The sequence below is a fragment of the Apis florea genome, unplaced genomic scaffold (genome assembly GCF_048593485.1).
Source record: "Apis florea isolate Af1SG1 unplaced genomic scaffold, ASM4859348v1 contig_2492_pilon, whole genome shotgun sequence".
Lineage (NCBI taxonomy): Eukaryota > Metazoa > Arthropoda > Insecta > Hymenoptera > Apidae > Apis > Apis florea.
The window spans coordinates 267,948-286,259 of record NW_028256593.1 but is presented as its reverse complement, the minus strand read 5'-3'; the positions used below and the strand labels follow the sequence as shown (position 1 = coordinate 286,259).

The 18,312-nt window shown below is 20.1% G+C and overlaps 5 protein-coding genes across 14 annotated transcripts; 2 read left to right on the top strand and 3 right to left on the bottom strand.

Annotated features, from left to right (window-relative positions):
• Positions 1–35: 35 nt before the first annotated feature.
• LOC100867246 (intraflagellar transport protein 81 homolog) lies at positions 36–8,482 on the top strand. 6 transcript variants are annotated; one of them, XR_004224776.2, is made up of 15 exons: positions 36–407; positions 532–683; positions 752–863; positions 960–1,076; positions 1,158–1,217; positions 1,280–1,432; positions 1,509–1,787; positions 1,901–2,218; positions 2,275–2,425; positions 2,503–2,651; positions 2,718–2,798; positions 2,870–3,033; positions 3,117–3,238; positions 7,081–7,160; positions 7,858–8,482. XR_004224776.2 is itself a non-coding variant. In XM_086905840.1 (14 exons), the coding sequence occupies exons 1-13, from the start codon at positions 180–182 to the stop codon at positions 3,211–3,213; spliced, it is 2,061 nt and encodes a 686-aa protein (XP_086761966.1). In that variant the 5' UTR covers positions 36–179; the 3' UTR covers positions 3,214–3,238; positions 7,081–7,329. The 6 variants fall into 6 exon arrangements, 2 of the variants coding, with proteins under 2 accessions (XP_086761966.1, XP_086761967.1); XR_015291462.1 differs by having other exon boundaries at positions 243–407; positions 521–683; XR_015291461.1 differs by lacking the exon at positions 3,117–3,238.
• Positions 5,146–10,707, bottom strand: LOC100867130 (lysoplasmalogenase TMEM86A). 4 transcript variants are annotated; one of them, XM_086905843.1, is made up of 6 exons: positions 10,540–10,707; positions 8,661–8,824; positions 6,973–7,166; positions 6,702–6,817; positions 6,146–6,256; positions 5,146–6,080 (listed from the first exon to the last, which is right to left on the bottom strand). In XM_086905843.1, the coding sequence occupies exons 1-6, from the start codon at positions 10,558–10,560 to the stop codon at positions 6,006–6,008; spliced, it is 681 nt and encodes a 226-aa protein (XP_086761969.1). In that variant the 5' UTR covers positions 10,561–10,707; the 3' UTR covers positions 5,146–6,005. The 4 variants fall into 4 exon arrangements, with proteins under 4 accessions (XP_086761969.1, XP_003693311.1, XP_086761970.1 ...); XM_003693263.3 differs by having other exon boundaries at positions 5,146–6,070; XM_086905844.1 differs by having other exon boundaries at positions 6,702–6,778.
• Positions 10,708–11,874: 1,167 nt separating this feature from the next.
• Positions 11,875–12,733, bottom strand: CSP1 (chemosensory protein 1). The gene is made up of 2 exons (XM_012485964.3): positions 12,323–12,733; positions 11,875–12,195 (listed from the first exon to the last, which is right to left on the bottom strand). Exons 1-2 carry the CDS (start codon positions 12,513–12,515, stop codon positions 12,038–12,040), a joined length of 351 nt encoding a protein of 116 aa, XP_012341418.1. The 5' UTR covers positions 12,516–12,733; the 3' UTR covers positions 11,875–12,037.
• Positions 12,734–14,666: 1,933 nt separating this feature from the next.
• On the top strand, positions 14,667–16,743 carry Stoml2 (stomatin like 2). The gene is made up of 7 exons (XM_003693244.4): positions 14,667–15,070; positions 15,177–15,293; positions 15,351–15,498; positions 15,634–15,882; positions 15,975–16,130; positions 16,194–16,438; positions 16,527–16,743. The coding sequence occupies exons 1-7, from the start codon at positions 14,981–14,983 to the stop codon at positions 16,704–16,706; spliced, it is 1,185 nt and encodes a 394-aa protein (XP_003693292.1). The 5' UTR covers positions 14,667–14,980; the 3' UTR covers positions 16,707–16,743.
• A 48-nt stretch (positions 16,744–16,791) lies between these two features.
• Positions 16,792–18,084, bottom strand: LOC100864788 (protein KRTCAP2 homolog). 2 transcript variants are annotated; one of them, XM_003693247.4, is made up of 4 exons: positions 18,025–18,084; positions 17,587–17,694; positions 17,166–17,384; positions 16,792–17,096 (listed from the first exon to the last, which is right to left on the bottom strand). In XM_003693247.4, exons 2-4 carry the CDS (start codon positions 17,588–17,590, stop codon positions 16,924–16,926), a joined length of 396 nt encoding a protein of 131 aa, XP_003693295.1. In that variant the 5' UTR covers positions 17,591–17,694; positions 18,025–18,084; the 3' UTR covers positions 16,792–16,923. The 2 variants fall into 2 exon arrangements, with proteins under 2 accessions (XP_003693295.1, XP_012341415.1); XM_012485961.3 differs by lacking the exon at positions 18,025–18,084 and having other exon boundaries at positions 17,487–17,694.
• Positions 18,085–18,312: the final 228 nt, after the last annotated feature.

Sequence of the window (18,312 nt, the reverse complement as noted above, 5' to 3'; positions counted from 1 at the left end):
AAATCGATATGTATGCATATAAGCTATACAATTGATATAATTTAAAAATGATTCGATAGGATCATGTATCACATTCAATTAACAACTAGTTTTAAACGAAATTTCTAATAATTTAAATATATAAAGAAAATTTCTATACACACGATATATATGTAGCATACTTTTAGAAAGAGAGAGAGATGCAACATGATCAGTTGCCAGGACGACGGTTTATAACAACAAAACATTTCTCTAATTTAATTAGTTTTATTTCTAAGTTAAATAGTTTAGAATCTTTGAAAAAGAGAAAAAACTACATCATAATGAAAGAGAACATTAAATTCATTGTGACAGAGGTGAACAAATTGTTGGGACGTAATTATAATGTGATTTATTTCAATTCTCTAAGCCCAGAAGAATTGCTTCAAGTAAGAATTGATATTATAATATTTTCTTTTCATTGACAAATTTAATTCTTGAATAAGTTAAAAAATTATGTCATTTAAAATTGTTCTGTTTATGCATTGTTTTGTTTATGAAGTTGCATTGTAGGTATTGAAGGAGTTGTTGATTAAAATACAAAATCAAAATATTGATGGTAATGTTAATATAAGGAATGAGACTTCTGAAGAAATTTCCATTTATATTTTATCCATTCTGCGTATATTTCATTATCAGCCACAAATAGATCCTATGAATTTTAGGCAAGTTTTTTATTTCATTTTAATTCAATCGTTACGAATTGATTGTATTTATTTTTGTATATGGGTAGACAAGGTCTGGTTCGTGGAGATTCTGATATTATTCATCCTATTTTTACCTGGCTTTTATCTCATATAGATGTGGTTCAAAAAAGAGCTTATTTATCACGCTTTTTAGTAAAGGTATACATATATATTTATATATGTATGCATATGTATCAATACTTACTTATTTTCATAAAATTATTTCTGGAAAATAATTTTATTATAATTAATTAGATAGAGGTTCCTAGCGAATATTTAAGCGATCCAGAAGTTGTCGCTTTTTATGAACAATACATGACTTTGATTGATAGATTTAAAACAGTGCATAAGGAAAGAGAAATAGGAAAGAAGGTAATAGATCACATTGATATTATTTTATTTTATTTTTTATTTATTAAAATTGTTTTTTTAATTTTGTTTTCATAAACATAGAATTATGAAAATGCTAGTGAGCTTACTGCTGATTTAAAAACAATGGAAAAAGAAAAAGAAGTGAGTATATTTATTTGTAGATTTTAATCTTTCCTTTTATTCGAAATAATTTAATTATGTAGGCAGTAATTATACGTATCGAAAAGATGAGAATGAAAGCTGAAATTGGAATGCATTTATTGGATGTTGCCCGAGCTTTGCGAATAGAAAAAGATAAAGAACGCGATTTAATATTGCAAGAGGAACAAGAAAAAGAAATAATATCTAGATTACAAGTACAAAATATATTTAATAATTGAAAAATTTAAGATTTATTTTAACTTTAATAAAAATTATATATACAAATTTTAGTCTAATTTACAAAGATTGGAGAGAGAATTACAAACCTTAAAAAAAGATGAAGATGAAATTACAGTTCAAACATTATTGCAACATTTATCTGAAGTAATTACTGTTCAAACTGTAGTTACGAATGAAAAATTACCGACAGAAATATATGCAAAGACAAATCGTATAAAAGCCTTGAACATAGTAAAACAGTATTCGTATTTGAATCCAGATCAAATAACGGATCTACGAAATAATTTGGATAGTATAGCCAAAGAGATTCAAAATTTAATAGAATTAAAGGTAAACATCAATTTTATAATATATCATAATATATCTTTTATCTATGAATATATTTAGAATTTATATATTTAGATAATAAATTTGAATTGATAAATTTAAATAAATTTATTTAGATTACAAAAAATAACATTGATAAAATAGAACCATTTCGACAACAAGCAGCTGCAGTTGCAAATATAAAAAGAAATGTTCTTGAAAAATTGGAGAAGACAGCGAATTCTTTACAAGAATTGCAGGTAAAATTAGAAGAAAAACGTGAATTATCAAAATTGATAGTAGAAGACATCATTCCTAAAGGAGAAGATTTAAAAAAATACATAAATCGTTTAAGAACTAGGGGAACACTTTATAAACATTGTAAATCTGAACTGACATGGTTTAATGCGGAGAACAGTATATTATATCGAACTGCCGCCATCTTAGAAAATCAGGTACTTTTTATAATATTGTTATATGTTTAAATAATAATAATTATTATTTCTGTTAGTATAATCAATGTAACCAGGCGAAAGAAAGATTGGAAACGGTTAAGAAAAATAGTCCAAATAATTTCACAGAAGAAAATGCATTTTCGACGAATCTTCAATTATGTCGAGATATATCCGCCTTTAAAGCAAAATTAATCCCATTGATAAATGGTATGAATGCATACTAAAATATGATAAAATATATATTAAAATATGATAAAAAAATTCAAATATTTTTAATATTATAGAAGTGCAGACATTGAAAGAAAAATATTATGAATTTGAACAACAACAAGAGAAAACGAAAAAAGCACAAGACGAAGTAAAATCGAATATGAATATCTTAATAAATAATTTACAGTCCGAGTTGGAAAATAGAAAAGCAAAACTAATGAAGGTAATCAATATAATGTCTATTGTATTAGATATTTTTATTTTATTCCCTTAATTATTCTATCAAAAGGATATTGAAGAGAAAGAAGAATTACTAAAACTCGTAGCTAAAATGAAGATTATAGAAGAAAAAATAAAACAGGACATAAAAGTTAGTTAAATTTTATAAACTATTTTGTTAAGTAATTTTTCATATGTGTAATTATAAGTATTATTATATAGGATGCTACAATTTCTAATCCTGGTAAAAAGATAAGAGAAGAATTAAATTTCATTATCCAAGCAGAAGAAGCAAAAATAAAAAGTTTAATAATGGAAAAAGAACATATAAAAGAAATTAACTCAATAAATGAAAAACAAACACAGATGTGGAATAATATATTATCGTAAGTAAAAATATTTTAAATTAGAAAATTGATATAAATTTTGATATTCTATAAGATATATATATAAAAATATATCTTTTTAGAGTATTTAGATATAAAATTAAGTACACTGAGGAAAGTAAAGTATCAAATGGAATCGTCGTACGACGAGGAGGAGCAGAAACTTTAATTTTACAATAATATTTATTGTATATACATAACAAAGGTATATAATATATATATTGGCATTACAATTAACAAAATATTAATCACAAAAAAATAAATTATCTGCTTATTAAATTTATATAATTATTAATTAATCGATTTATAAATCGATTTTAAAATTTAAAAATTAAATTGAAATTTTCATTTAAAGTAAATGAATCGAAATATTTTTTACAAAAATTATAATTTTTATAATATATTTTTATAAAGTTTAATTATTTATTAATTTGAAGAAAGTAGAATATGCTAAAATGTCACATATATTTAATATCACATTTCTACAAATATTTTATTTCTGAAATACATGCATTTTAAATGTATTTCGTTAAAATTTATTAAACTATGTTTGTATATATTCTTGTGTTAAATATATCATTTTACACAATTAAATATATTATTTATAATAAATATCAAAAAATTCAATTAAATGAAATATTCATAGTTTTAAAATAATAATTTAAATTTAAATTTTTTTTTTAATTTGAGTAAAAATTTGTTTATATTTATATTTAATTTTGAATTAGAAAGAACCAAAAATCAAAAGTAACATTAGGCGAAAATAATATTGTATAAATAATTGAAAATTTATTATCGCAAATTTTGAATTTATGATACAAAATTATAATTAAAATACATATATGTCATAATAATATAGATATATTATAAATATAAATAATGAATAAAATTTTCTTGGTTAAAATTATGATATAAATATTACAAATAAATGTTTTTTTTTTATTTTTAATTTTTTTTAATATAATACTAATTATTATTCAATAGTTTTAAAAATCTCGTAAAACAAATTTGTAATTTATGTATGTATAAAAACATAAAATATAAACATAATATATGTTCAATAAAACATTATTACTATGTTTGCTTTTACAAATGAAAAATGAATATAATGCATGAAATTGTATTAAGAATGTATTAAATAATAATTTGTTAGACATAATTAATAATAAAAAATAGAATAATCGATAAAAAATAATTTTTCAAAGAATTTCATTTATTATTACAATTTAGTTTAATTAATATTTTGATTTTAGAATTTCACAAAGAAAATTATTATTATGATTACTATCGATTAAATATACTGTTTTAACAATGTGTTTTAATAGCATAGAATAGTCGTAATATTTTTTTCGATAATTTGAATATTAGTTGTGATAAAAAAAAATTTTCATAAGATTATCATATAAAAATTTTTTTTCTAAATGTGTATTTTTGTATTATTTATATCTATTTCTATATTGATTTTGTATAAATTCAAAATGAAATTGTTACTTTTGACTTAGGTTTCCATATTTTTTTTTTCATAACAATTTTTATTTAGCTTTGATTATGTATATTAAAAACTAAAGATTTTTTTTAGAATTCAAACATTTTCAGATTGATTATCAATATTAAATGATATGTTATCAAAATCTACACATAAAGTTAATTATTATAATTTCTATAGTCGAAAAGAAAATTATATTTTTTCTTTAAATAGATTCAAAAATAGATCTTAGTAAAATTATATCTTAATTATTTGAATCAATATTTCATTTCGTGAAAATAGAATAGAATATGGTAAATAGAATAAATATAATACTATTATCTAATATCAATAAATGCAATAATAAAATAATATATATATTAAAATATATTAATATATTAATAATATATAAATATATTAATATATATATATATATATTATTTTATTATTATATTTATATATATATATATATATATATATATATATATATATATATATGATCTATTTTTTGCATAAAGTTTTTTTTACTATTAGAAAATGAACTACAAGAATATTTATGAAAAATTGTTTAAATTTTTAAATAATTTTTTCTGTCTTTTTTTCTTTTTTTTTTTATATATCATCAACGTAAAAATAATATAATAGAATTTCATTTTTTAAAATTTTTATCATAACATGAAATGCTTAACATGTTTGTTCACTATTATACAAAAAATACGTTTTGGTTCACAAAGTTTATCGTAAAATAAAATACGCAAACTATGTGTGTGATCAATATTTCTATAAATACTATACACACAGAATTTGTTTCATATTTGAAACGATAAGTGGAAATATTTATATCTTATCTCTATTCAACATTTATATCAATATAATTAAAGAGTATATTAATATGATAATAATAGATATGAATATATAATAATAATTAAGAAAAAATTTTTGCGAATATAAGAAAAACATTTTAATCATTACTAAATATTATGCAATTATTCTTACTAATTCACAGTATGCATTTGAAGTTTTTTTTTTTTATTTGACATGATTATAAGATGGATAATATTCATTAAAAAATTATAAATGCAATAAGTATCGACTATAATAAATTATAAAGAATAAGATAAAAATTTTTGCCTTAAGAAAGTGGCAGTGTTTAGGTCTTTTAGTTTTACGATTATTATAAATTTTTCAATGAGGTGCATTATATCTATTTTAAAACAATAATTACGTTAAACTAAAACATATAATTTATAGCACGATATATTAAATTATATAAATTATTATCTTTACTAAAACATATAAACATATGCTGTACAAATTATCTTTTAATAATAACCCCTATCGTATTTTCATCGTATTTTGTGTTTCGTTTTAACTATATTGAGCAGTTAAGTTATTATAATATAAATTCCTAATATTTATAGTCTATAAAGACAAAATCTTCTCTTAGTCTTTCATTAAGACTACTTCATTTTTTTTATCGTTGTTGATATTATTATTGTTATTATTTTTAGAACCAACTGCACTCAAGGCTATTCCTAACTGAGCTGCATAGTATGTTAACATTATAGAAACCTGAAAAATACTTTAAATAATTAATAAAAAAAATCATATTGAAAAATTTTTTTATAAAAATATTATACAATATACCTGAGAATAAGGTAGTGGTGTATGAAAATAGTGAAATCCAAGCAAAGTATCAGATATAAGGAAACATATACTGCCGATGCAGCTACATAATTTAGTCCACGTCCATAATTCCTGACGAAGGAATATGAGTTATTCAATAAATCGTGCACAAAAAAAGGAAATTTTATTACTTTTTAACATGTTTTCCAATTCTATTTATATATAATTCTTTTATGAACGTAATATGATAATTAATAATATATTTAAACTGAATAATCTAATAATTTCTTAAAATTATTATTTATTTATAATACAATTTCCTTTCTTTTTCATTGCTTTCGAAACGATGAAAAAGAAAAACTTAGTATGTAATGCAAGTATTTGGTCAAGACATAGATTATTTTATTTATTCTATATGATTTGTCTAATCAAATCGGTGAATCGTATTATATTCAACACAACATATAACTTAATTAATCTATTAACTTTGTACTAAATAAAGAGATAGAAGCTGCATAAAATTTAGATATTGGAAAACATCGTGTAAACAAAATGATTTTTTTAAATTTTTCCATACTTTATAAAATTGTACTCTAGAAATTGCTCTCCACGCCATAGTAGTTAATAATACCGTGTAAACTGGAACTCCAATGACTAGAATTCCATTTAAACCAGGCATTAAAGTATATATGACTGAAAAATATGATTTTTTTATTTTGTCAAAGTTTATTCAAATTCTTCATTGATATTATCAAAAATCTATTATTAATAATATTTTCATTATTTACTATCATATATTTTTATAATGGGAATGTTTATTAATTTTTATAGTAACATACATATCTTACCTAGCGAACACATCGCATATAAAATTGTACCTAGCATTATATTAAGCGGTATAAAACCGAATGCACTGATGTACATAATCTGAGCTAAAGCAAACATGCACATTCCAGGTGTGAAACAACTGGGCCAAACCAATAATGCATCTCCTATACAACTGAATATTAACCCTGTCAATATTCGTCTCGAAAAGGTATATCTGAAAATAACACGATTTATTTGATTTTATTTTTATTTTATTTTTAAATATTAAATTCTATAAGATAAATAGCAATTTCTAATATTAGGTTAAAAATAATGATAATATGCAATAAATTTTATGAAGTGATTTTGTATTAAAAAAATATATTTAATAATATACATTTACCGCTCTAAACATTATTAATATCGATATATTTTTATTATATATTATATATTATAAAAAAATAACAAGACAATAACAAGAATGACTTATATGTATATATATGATTATAAAATAATTATATTTATTATTTTAGAAATAACTTTCTCTTAATATTATTTAAAATAAAATTATTAATTTTGAAATCTATCAAAAAAAATAATTTTGAAAAGTTTTTGCTATTATAATTTTTTATTATAATATTTTAAATAATTCTGAAAAATTTTTTGAAAAACAGAAATATATATTTAAATTCTTTATTCTCACTTTATGTATGAATAAATTAAATGAAATAATTCCATATTAGTGGATAAATATTAATACTATTGTAAATAACATTTCTATCATAATAGGAATAGATATATTTTATTTGAAATAAATTTCATATAATATAGTGGTATTATATAGTAAGTAACACATTTTTAAAATAATAAGTAATAAAAATTTTATTAATAATAATTTTAATAATTTATTTAATTTAAATTTTCAGGTGCCCAGCTTTTATGGTTTAAGATTTTAAGCAAAAGAAGCAGAAAAGCAATGAAAAAATATTCTAGCTTACACTTACATTTTCAGGTGACTTTTTCAGTTGTAATATTTTTTTCATTTTTTTAAAATAAATTTTTTTTAAATATTATAGACATCATTGAACAGGAATGTTTAATATTTTATTGATTATCAAAACGCAATAACGATGTTTCATATTTTATGTAGAATAAAAAGTAGTCATTGATATATTTATAAAACCAACGGAAACAATATTGCTCTGCTTCCTAATAAATTAATCCTCTTCTTTGTTCCAACAAAAATCGCTCTTATAAGATCGAATTTCATGCGATCTGTGAAATGCGGAAATTGTTAAGAATATTTTGGCGGAATATTTAAAATGTGCATTACCAATTAGAAAAAAAAGCGACCTGAAAATAAGCGTAAGCAAGGTCATAATAAATACTTGGCTAGTACCTAAGTAGTCATAGAAATGTTATATAGGCTTGATTAACTTGTTTTTTCCGTTTTGCTAAATATTAGCACTATCATTTTATAGATATAAATGTTTTGTGAATATATCACTATATTATTAATGTTGAAAATAAAGATATATGGAAGTCAATAAACTATCTTTAGTTAATTAATCTCAATTTTATCGCTAAAATTGATGGCATGTTATTAATGCAACTTTTTTCAGATTTAAATATAATTCTTGAAGAATAATAGAAATAATTAATGTTGTCAATTATAAAGTAAAAGTGTGACGTAAAAGGATTGATACATGCAAAATATTTTCGCACTTACTCCTGCGATAAACTAATTCCATGTAGCAGAACAAAAACGATAAGACTTATAATTGGTAAACACTTGAAACATGCCGTCAGTAGGGACGGCTGCTCAGCCAATAATATAAAATATACAGACACGCTTTTAAAGAACGGGACTAACTTTGGACCAATACTTTTTAACTGAAACAGATAAAATATGAAATTCAGATCGAATTCGTTGGTTGTAATTAAATATTAAATGATTAAAGCAGTCTATATATGCTGAAATATGTTGCAATTATATGTATTAAATGCTTGACTTCATGATGCAAGTTGCAATACATGTAAATTAATATCAAAATCAAGATATCAATTTCAAATGTATAACTTGCATAAGAATTCAGTATACCGTTTTCCAATAAGATCTGATAAAGATTTTTGTAGTTAATGTAGTTAATGTAAATTGCTTGAAACTGATGCGCAGTTTTATAAAATAACAGTTGATACGTATATCGCAATATATTTCAGCGTGCGTAGCTCGCTGAACTCAGATATTAATAATAGTTTATTCAACTCATTCAAAAACTTTAGTTATAAATATTATAATTATAAATTATTTTTCTTTACTTAGAATTTAAAATTAGAAATTAATCTGTATATATCTTTTCTTCTCATTTTTGCTAATATTAACTATTTCTTAGACATAACTTTTTAAATAATAAAAATATAAATTTATTTTCAAAATAATATAATATATAATAAAATTATTGATTATATTTAACAAATAATATTGGATGCATATAGTATCATCAATTTTGAATAAATTAATTTTTATTTATCAAAATATTTTTTTTATTTTTATCATTGAATAAACAACAAAGTATTAAGAAATGTTATTTATATATATTTAATGGATATTTAGTATAATAAAGTATATTAAATATTTAAACAAACATATTAACAAACATTTAAAATTTATATTTGCAATAGGACATAAAATTAAAGGAAAAATAAATAAATATATAGCATAAAAAATAAGATAATAGAAAAATATATTATTATAATATAGAAACAATCATTCTATAATTATTATATATCATAATATTTATTTTAAATATAAGCTTAAAATATAAAAAAAACATAAGCATAATTACATTAATAAAAACTATGATTTCAAGAAAATAACGAGAAAACAATATCGAAAAATGTTTAAAATAATAAATTTCAAATATTGATTTTATTATTTTCATAAAATATAAATATATTTTATGTAATATTTTTATTTCTATTTTTATAAATAATATTAAACAATCAATTAAAGCATTATAAAAACATAAGAATAATTTGGTTAGGATAGTTAAACGACTATGGCATTAAGAATATTGGTATTTAATTTTTCTATCGAAGAAAGGGAAATTAATCTACTGTTGCAAAATTAACACATTAATTACACTATACAGTATACATAACTTTAAAATGTCTTGTAATAAAAAAAATGATAGTAAAATAATATAAATTTCATATCTATAAAATGAATAAATTTTTTCTGTTTATATTTTCAATTAAAATAATTTTCAGCGTAAATAAACTCTTAAAAACATATTCGCAATACTACCAACATTAGTTATTAATAACCCGTAAACGGAAACGAAAATCAACGAATGCGCTACATAAGATAGTACTTGTTCAAAACAAAGAAAACAACAATTTGATGGAATATTTTTTTAGATCATTTATAATTTTTATTTTAATATAATAAAATAATAACAAAAAATAGATAATATCTTTGTTCTATAAATGAAAAAATAATAAATCTATAACGAATTGTCAAAATAAGGATAATAAAGAAAATTTAACGAAGAACAATAGAAAAATTTATGAGAATTGAAAAGTCGATAAGAAAAAATATTACTCACCACCTGTGCAGGAGATGACATTTTAGATTAAAGTGTAATTTTTTGATATGAATTATGATGCAAACCTACATATACGATATTTTCCACTGCACTGACAGTTACCACACAATTATCACAGTAGACTGCTCCCTTAACCACTGCATTATTTCTCCCCGCGTGAACAACATTGCTTCCTATTGGTTAATCCTCCAACAATCGGTTTATAATAACCAATGAATATTAAATTCTTTTTTTTTAATGTAAAACAATTTTCAATTTTCTTAAGATTTTTTTTGTAATTTTACTTAAAATTTTCATTATAATAACAACAATCATTAATATCATTTCATATTGATGAAATTTAGTTTATATTTTGTATATTGTTAAACATATTCATATTACGATATATAATTTGTCATCTAGATTCATTATTTCATTAAATTTTTCAAATATTGAAAAATCGAAATAATAATTTTTTATAATCTTAATTTTGCTTTTAATTAAATATTAAATATAAATATTTTATTGAAATATTTTATTGAAATATTTTATTAAAATAATTGTTAATAAATTAAATAAAATATTAGAAATTAACAGTACAAAGAAGAATATTGTTACATATTTAATATTTATTATTATATATTTTACTAAAAAATATAAATTCTAGGATTAAGAATAAATATATTAGCATTATTTTGCTTTTAATAAAGAGTTTCTCCCTAGATTTATTTTCATTTGAGTTATACACGATAAAGATTATATATAAATATAAAAAGAAACAATATAACATTCAAAAATGATAGAAAAGAATACAAATTTTAACTTTTAATTTTTTTATTATTAAATAGAAATATCAAAGAAAAAAAATATCTTCAATAAATGGAACATTTTCTAATTAATAAATATATCTTTATTGCTAATTTAATGCAATTTATAATAATTAAATTATGAATTTTCAAAATCAAAATATTTTCTGTCTTTTAAATCTTGATTTTCTTCTTATTATATTACTTATGTAAAATATTTGGACAATATATATATATTGTGTATATATTAGTTATTTTATTTTTTACATGTGATTTAAAATTTCGCGCTTAATTCATCTATCGATATTGTTAAACATGAAACCAAATTCACGTTGTAAAATTAAAATATCGATTAATCTAAAATAATATATACTTAACTATAGATTTTTGAAAATTTGGTTATACCATTTAAAAAAATTGTTTGAAATTTTCAATCTTATATAATATTTTAAAAAAAAAATAATTTTTACTAAACATGACTTATTTTTTTAATTTATAAGTAATTAGACATAAAATATCGTGATTTATATTGCTAAAAAATACAAAGGTATTATAGATTATAAATTTAAAATATATTTTATGATAATGTTATTATATTTGTCATTACATTATATAATTAGAATATAATAGATATATTTCAATTACTAATAATTGCTACTATTCTATATTTTATATAAAAAATTAATTATATTAATAATTATTTAACGTGAACTTTATGCGCCTTCATTCTTTTTCTTTATCATTGTTTCCACGAAATGATTCCATTTTTCTGGTTCATTTGCAGTAAACCATTCTGCTAATTTATCCATATTTTGTTTTTGAATTTCGGTACATTTTTTACATTGTGTTTGAAACGCTTCTGTTATGTGATCTAAAAATTAAATATAATTTCATTTAAATAATTTCTTTAATAATTAATTATTTTTTAATTAAATGTGTATAAATTTTATTTTGATTTTTTTTTATATTATCACATTTTAATAAGAATTTATATTTACTTTTAAAGAACACCGAATCCGGAGTTATACATGAGCCTGCATCGATGAAACAATCATAATATTCATTTCGTAGACGATCATTTGTCAAAATTTCGTCAATATTCACATAATCATATTTATCAGAATAAAGTTCCTCAGCAAATGTCCACATTAATAAAGATAATATTAAAAATACAATATAATTATAGCGCATAATGTAAAATTTTATCACTCTTTGTAATCAAAATAATTAAATTTCTTTCTTATAGAACTTCTTTTAGAAAACTGAATACGAACTAAATTATTCCATCTATTTATATATTTGCACAAACAAACTTATATAAGCAAATTCATAATCATTCGAGAAATAAAAAAAATATTCATAGTTAAAAGAAATAGTAATTAGGTATACTGATGGTAATAAATTATTCTGTTTTATATAATTTGTTATTACTTAAGTGACATTTAAAATTTTTTTTGGTAAAAAAAGTTGAAAAAATATTTTGATTTATAAATATTATACACATAAAATATATGTAATATTAAATTTTTTATTTATTTTATATTTATAGAAATTTTAACATGATTTTTTATATGGAATTATTTTTAATTTTTATTATTATTAATTTATTATTTTAAAACATATTTAACGATAAAATAAATATTTGGATAATTCTTTGTTAATATGTCATTTTATTATTCATACATATATATTTTTTATATTTGATCTTGACATTTATGATATATATTTATAAAAAAATCATTAAATTATTATTCAAACATATCTACATTTATTTAAGTATACCATTGAATATTTAACATACATAAAAATTTGTATTATGCATTGACATGCATAATAATTTAATGACAGTAAGAATATATAATATTAAAAATAATATAATGATATTGAAATTTTTATAAAAGTATTTTTAATGATATTAAAAAAAATTCAAATATTTATTAAACAATAATATCGAAGAAATTTATTGCTATATTTTATAAAAAATTAATTTTCTTATATGAAGCTTTATTAAATATACTATAGTATAGTATACTATAGTACTATATATACTATAATATACTATAGTATAGACTATATAACAAGACAAAAATCAATCAAATAAAATGTTAGATGTCAGAAGTGTTTTGATAAATTTTGGAAACTTAAAAAAGAATATAATAATTAAATGCATGTCACATTCGACACTACTCGACCACTTTCTAAGTTTTTAATTTATGACCTTGCTATATTATGATCCATACTATACTTCTAATAATATACTTCTAATAGTACTATATTTTTAATAGTATATATATATATATAATATATAAATTATCATTAATATAGTTTTAATACTTCAAGTACTATAGTATTTTTTAATTTTTTTTAATTTTCAATTGAATATATAATATATTTATAATAATTTATCAGTGGAATAATCCAAATAATTGTATTATTTTATTGATATATTTTTTTTAATACATAATTAATTTAATACATTTTTTAATACATAATTTATTTAATTATATTACAATATTTCAATATTCATAATGAATATTATATTTCAAGAATATTATAATTAATAATATTTAAATTGCATATTGTATTATTGTAAATTTACAATTTAATTTCTTCTCAGAGAAAAAAAAAGTTTACAAATTTAAATTTACAATATATAAAAAAAAAAATTTTAAATTTCAATAAATATTTTTTTTTTACTAATTTATTTATTGTAAGTGATTTATTAATATGTAATAAAAATTTATGAATGGCACTTTAAAATAAAACTAACATAAATACTAATATTAATATAATAAATATCATGAATCTATTTTTATATTTTATTGAACAGAAATAATCAATTGTAATTTCATATTATATTTATTATTATTTTTTAATAAAGGATTTTTGAATCTTTATTTATACCTTTTTTGAAATTATAGTAATAAAATATATCATTTAAATAATCATTAAATATGCGATAAAAAAAATTTTGATTTTTATACTTTTTATACTTTCTATTTCATATAAATAAATCAAACTATGAAAATGAAGTAGAAATAAAAAAAGATTTCAGAAAATAAAATTAAATAATACATTCTATATTTTTTTGTCCATTTTGTTATATGTTTACAAAGATATAAAAATTGCACTGTTTTTTTTTAAGATTATGTAAACTTTTTTGCATTACAAATCAATTCCGTTTAATGATTTTTAATAATATATTTAGATCAAATAATTGAAACATAAAATAATAATATATATTAATAATAATAATTAATAATAATATATTAAATATATATTAAAAAATTATATATATAATAATAAATAATAATAATATAAAATATATATATATATATATATATATATATATATACATAGCTTTATTTTATGTCTTTTATCATTTTCCATATATTAATTATCTAAGAAGTTGCTGTGCCAAGTTGCATGAAGTACCCTGTATAAATGTATTTTATCAAATGGAATAGTATATTTGGACATCTAAAGAACAAAATATCATGTTTTACGAATGAAAATATTTGTTCTTCAATTATTCGAATATTATATAAAAATATTTAATGGATTATTTGCTTAATGTTTTTTTTCATTAAAATTTGAACCTAACTTATTGAAACGTGTATGAATCTAACCTATTATAGTATTTAAAATTATCTTGCATGCTTGTCAATATAATGTTGTTGCGAACATATAAATGGGAAATGAACTGTCGGTTTAAACAATTTGCTCGCAATTTTGGCATTATAAAGGTAAATTCAGTATTTTGAAATTAATTTTAAAAATTTTATGATCACAATTTTTTAACCATATTATTTCATTTTAATCGAATAATCTAACCAAAATTTTTGTTTAAAGTTCCAGCCACTTTTTGAATTTGAACATACTGTTCGTAAATTGCCAGTAACACAGTTTGTTAGATGCAAATCTGGCACTCCTATGAATACCATCATATTATTTGTTCCACAGCAAGAGGTTTGTAAAATAGATTAAAATCTAATCTATTTCAATAATAATAAAATTTATTTTTAGGCATGGATTGTTGAAAGAATGGGAAAGTTTCATAGAATTTTAAATCCAGGATTAAATATTCTTACACCAATAATTGATAAAATTAAATATGTTCAGTGTCTCAAAGAAATAGCTATAGAAATACCTCAACAAAGTGCTGTTACATCAGGTATATATTTTTATATTTTATTAACATATCAATTATATTTAAAAAGTATAAATACAAATTTAATATAAATAGTAGTATAAATAATAAATATAAATACAAATTAAAGTATAATATTGATCATATATTTTCAAACAGATAACGTAACATTAAATATTGATGGTATATTATACTTAAGAGTAGTTAATCCATTTTTGGCTTCGTATGGTGTTGATGATCCTGAATTTGCTGTAGTTCAGTTAGCTCAAACCACAATGAGATCTGAATTAGGAAAAATATCTTTAGATAAAGTTTTCAGAGAAAGAGAGGGACTTAATGTTTGTATTGTTGATAGTATAAATAAAGCAAGTGAAGCTTGGGGTATAACATGTCTTCGATATGAAATACGTAAGATTAAAAAAATTAAGAGTAAAATTAAAATTAAAATTAAAAAAACCTACTATTCAAAAAATTCTAATGATCCCAATTTTTTGTAATAGGAGACATAAGGTTGCCACAAAGAGTGCAAGAAGCTATGCAAATGCAGGTAGAAGCGGAACGTAAAAAGAGAGCTGCAGTTTTAGAATCGGAAGGAGCTAGAGAAGCAGAGATAAATATCGCTGAAGGAAAACGTTTAGCACAAATTTTGGCATCAGGTAATTATATTTTTTAATCTGTTTTAAATTGTTAAATGATTTATATGATTTTATTATATATAGAGGCTGCAAAACAAGAAGAAATAAATAAGGCAACTGGTACTGCAACTGCTTTAGTAGCTATTGCTGAAGCACGTGCAAAGAGTTTAAAACTTGTTGCAGGTGCTCTCAATTTAACCGATGCAAAAAATGCAGCAGCATATAGTATAGCAGAACAATATGTTAAAGCATTTAATAAATTAGCAAAAGTTAATAATACTTTAATTTTGCCCAGTAATGTCTCCGATGTATCTGCCTTGGTAACACAAGTATGTTAAAAGATTTAATTATATTACTTATATTAATTATATTATTTTATAGATTATTTAATTAAACGCAATTATTTTACATTTTTAGGCAATGACAATTTACAAACAAGTTATGTCTCAACCTACATTAGATAGTCCTGATATAAAAGAAAATAAAGATCTTCTTAATGATGATGAGTCAGATGAGTCTTTTGAGTATTTCAGTGATAAAGAAGAAGCAGAAAAACATAGAAGGAGCAAAAGAAAGCGAAATCCTAAAGCATTGTAAAATATTTATAAATAATATAAATATATTTTGACTTTTATTATCTATCTCATATTATCCCATTCTTAAGAAAATAAAAGTAAATAAGTAATTAAAAATTAATTATATATTATATGTATTACAAGACAAAACAATTTTACATAAAATTTAAAATAGCTTTAGGAATAATTCAACATTTTTGAAGTATTATAAAACAAATCATAGATTTTCACAATTATTTTTATTTCCTCTTCTTTATATGAATTGATATTGGAGGTACTGGTAAAGCATATGTTTCTTGGGAAATTCTATTAATGTAATATAATGCAATCATAGAAAATATAAAACATGTTGTAGTTGCTACACGATGCACCAAAGCTGATGCAATTAAACTAATCATTAATGAAAAAATAACTGTAAAAAAAAATATCATTGTTACATTATTCAAAATTAATTTCATAATGTCAATATTAAATAATATACCTTCTGGAAATAATTTTTGTTGAAAAGATTTTCCAAATATTGTTGATTCCAAATTTCCTATTGCAGTTAACACACACATAAATAATATCGATCCAATATATCCTCCTAATATTGTATAAATTTGTGATGATGCTAACCAAACTTTATATATTTGCATTCCCGAAAATATAAGAACTGTCAAAATTGATGACAATACAAGAGATACTCCACTACTAACAGCTGAAAAATTAAATGGGAAATATCAATTTTTTTTTATTCAATTAATTCAAATTTATAAACAAATTTAAATGAAAAAAATTGATGATTATAATGTTAGCTAACCAGAAAATCTAACATATTATTTCTTTTTCTATCTTTTAATAACTATTAAATATTTAAATACTTTGAGTTTTTAAAACAATAATTTTTTAATTATACATACGCATTTTTAAGATAAATTTTTTTTACTAGAATCGGCTTAAATCAATTCGCGAACCTTAATTCTTTTTACATTATGTGTTATGTCATAATGTATTCGTACCAACATTAACTGCAAAAATTTTTTAAGTTTAATCAATAATATTAAGAAAACTACACATATATAAAGTTCATAGCTGTATGTAAATTTTTATAATTTTTTTTATTTAAATGTAGTAATTTATTATTATTAATTTTAAATATATCTAGTTATATTTTATTTGTGTATAGAAATATAAAAATCTATTTCACATTTAAATTAATTAGTAATTTTTAAATTAATGAAAATATTAGTAAATAAAAAGATATTGATTCAAAACATATAAAAATAGAATATTAATAAAAAAATATAAGATAAATTATTGTCTATAATCATTGATACGATATAAATTAGATGTATTACTTTGTAACGAATATGCGTGCGCAGAGATTGAACCGTTATTATCGATTTTGAACTTATTATGGAAACTATCTTTTCGATCGATATTCTAAATAAGAGTGTATATTTTTCTTATATTTTTTTTTTAATATTCCTTAAGATTATAAAAATTATGAAATAATTATTTAATAAATTATTTCGCTTTAAATATAATTTTTATTGAAGTAATATCAAAACATATAATATTAAAAATAATAATATAGTTAGAAATAAGTCATTTATAGCTTTTGATAAAATCATCAGTTTAAAATT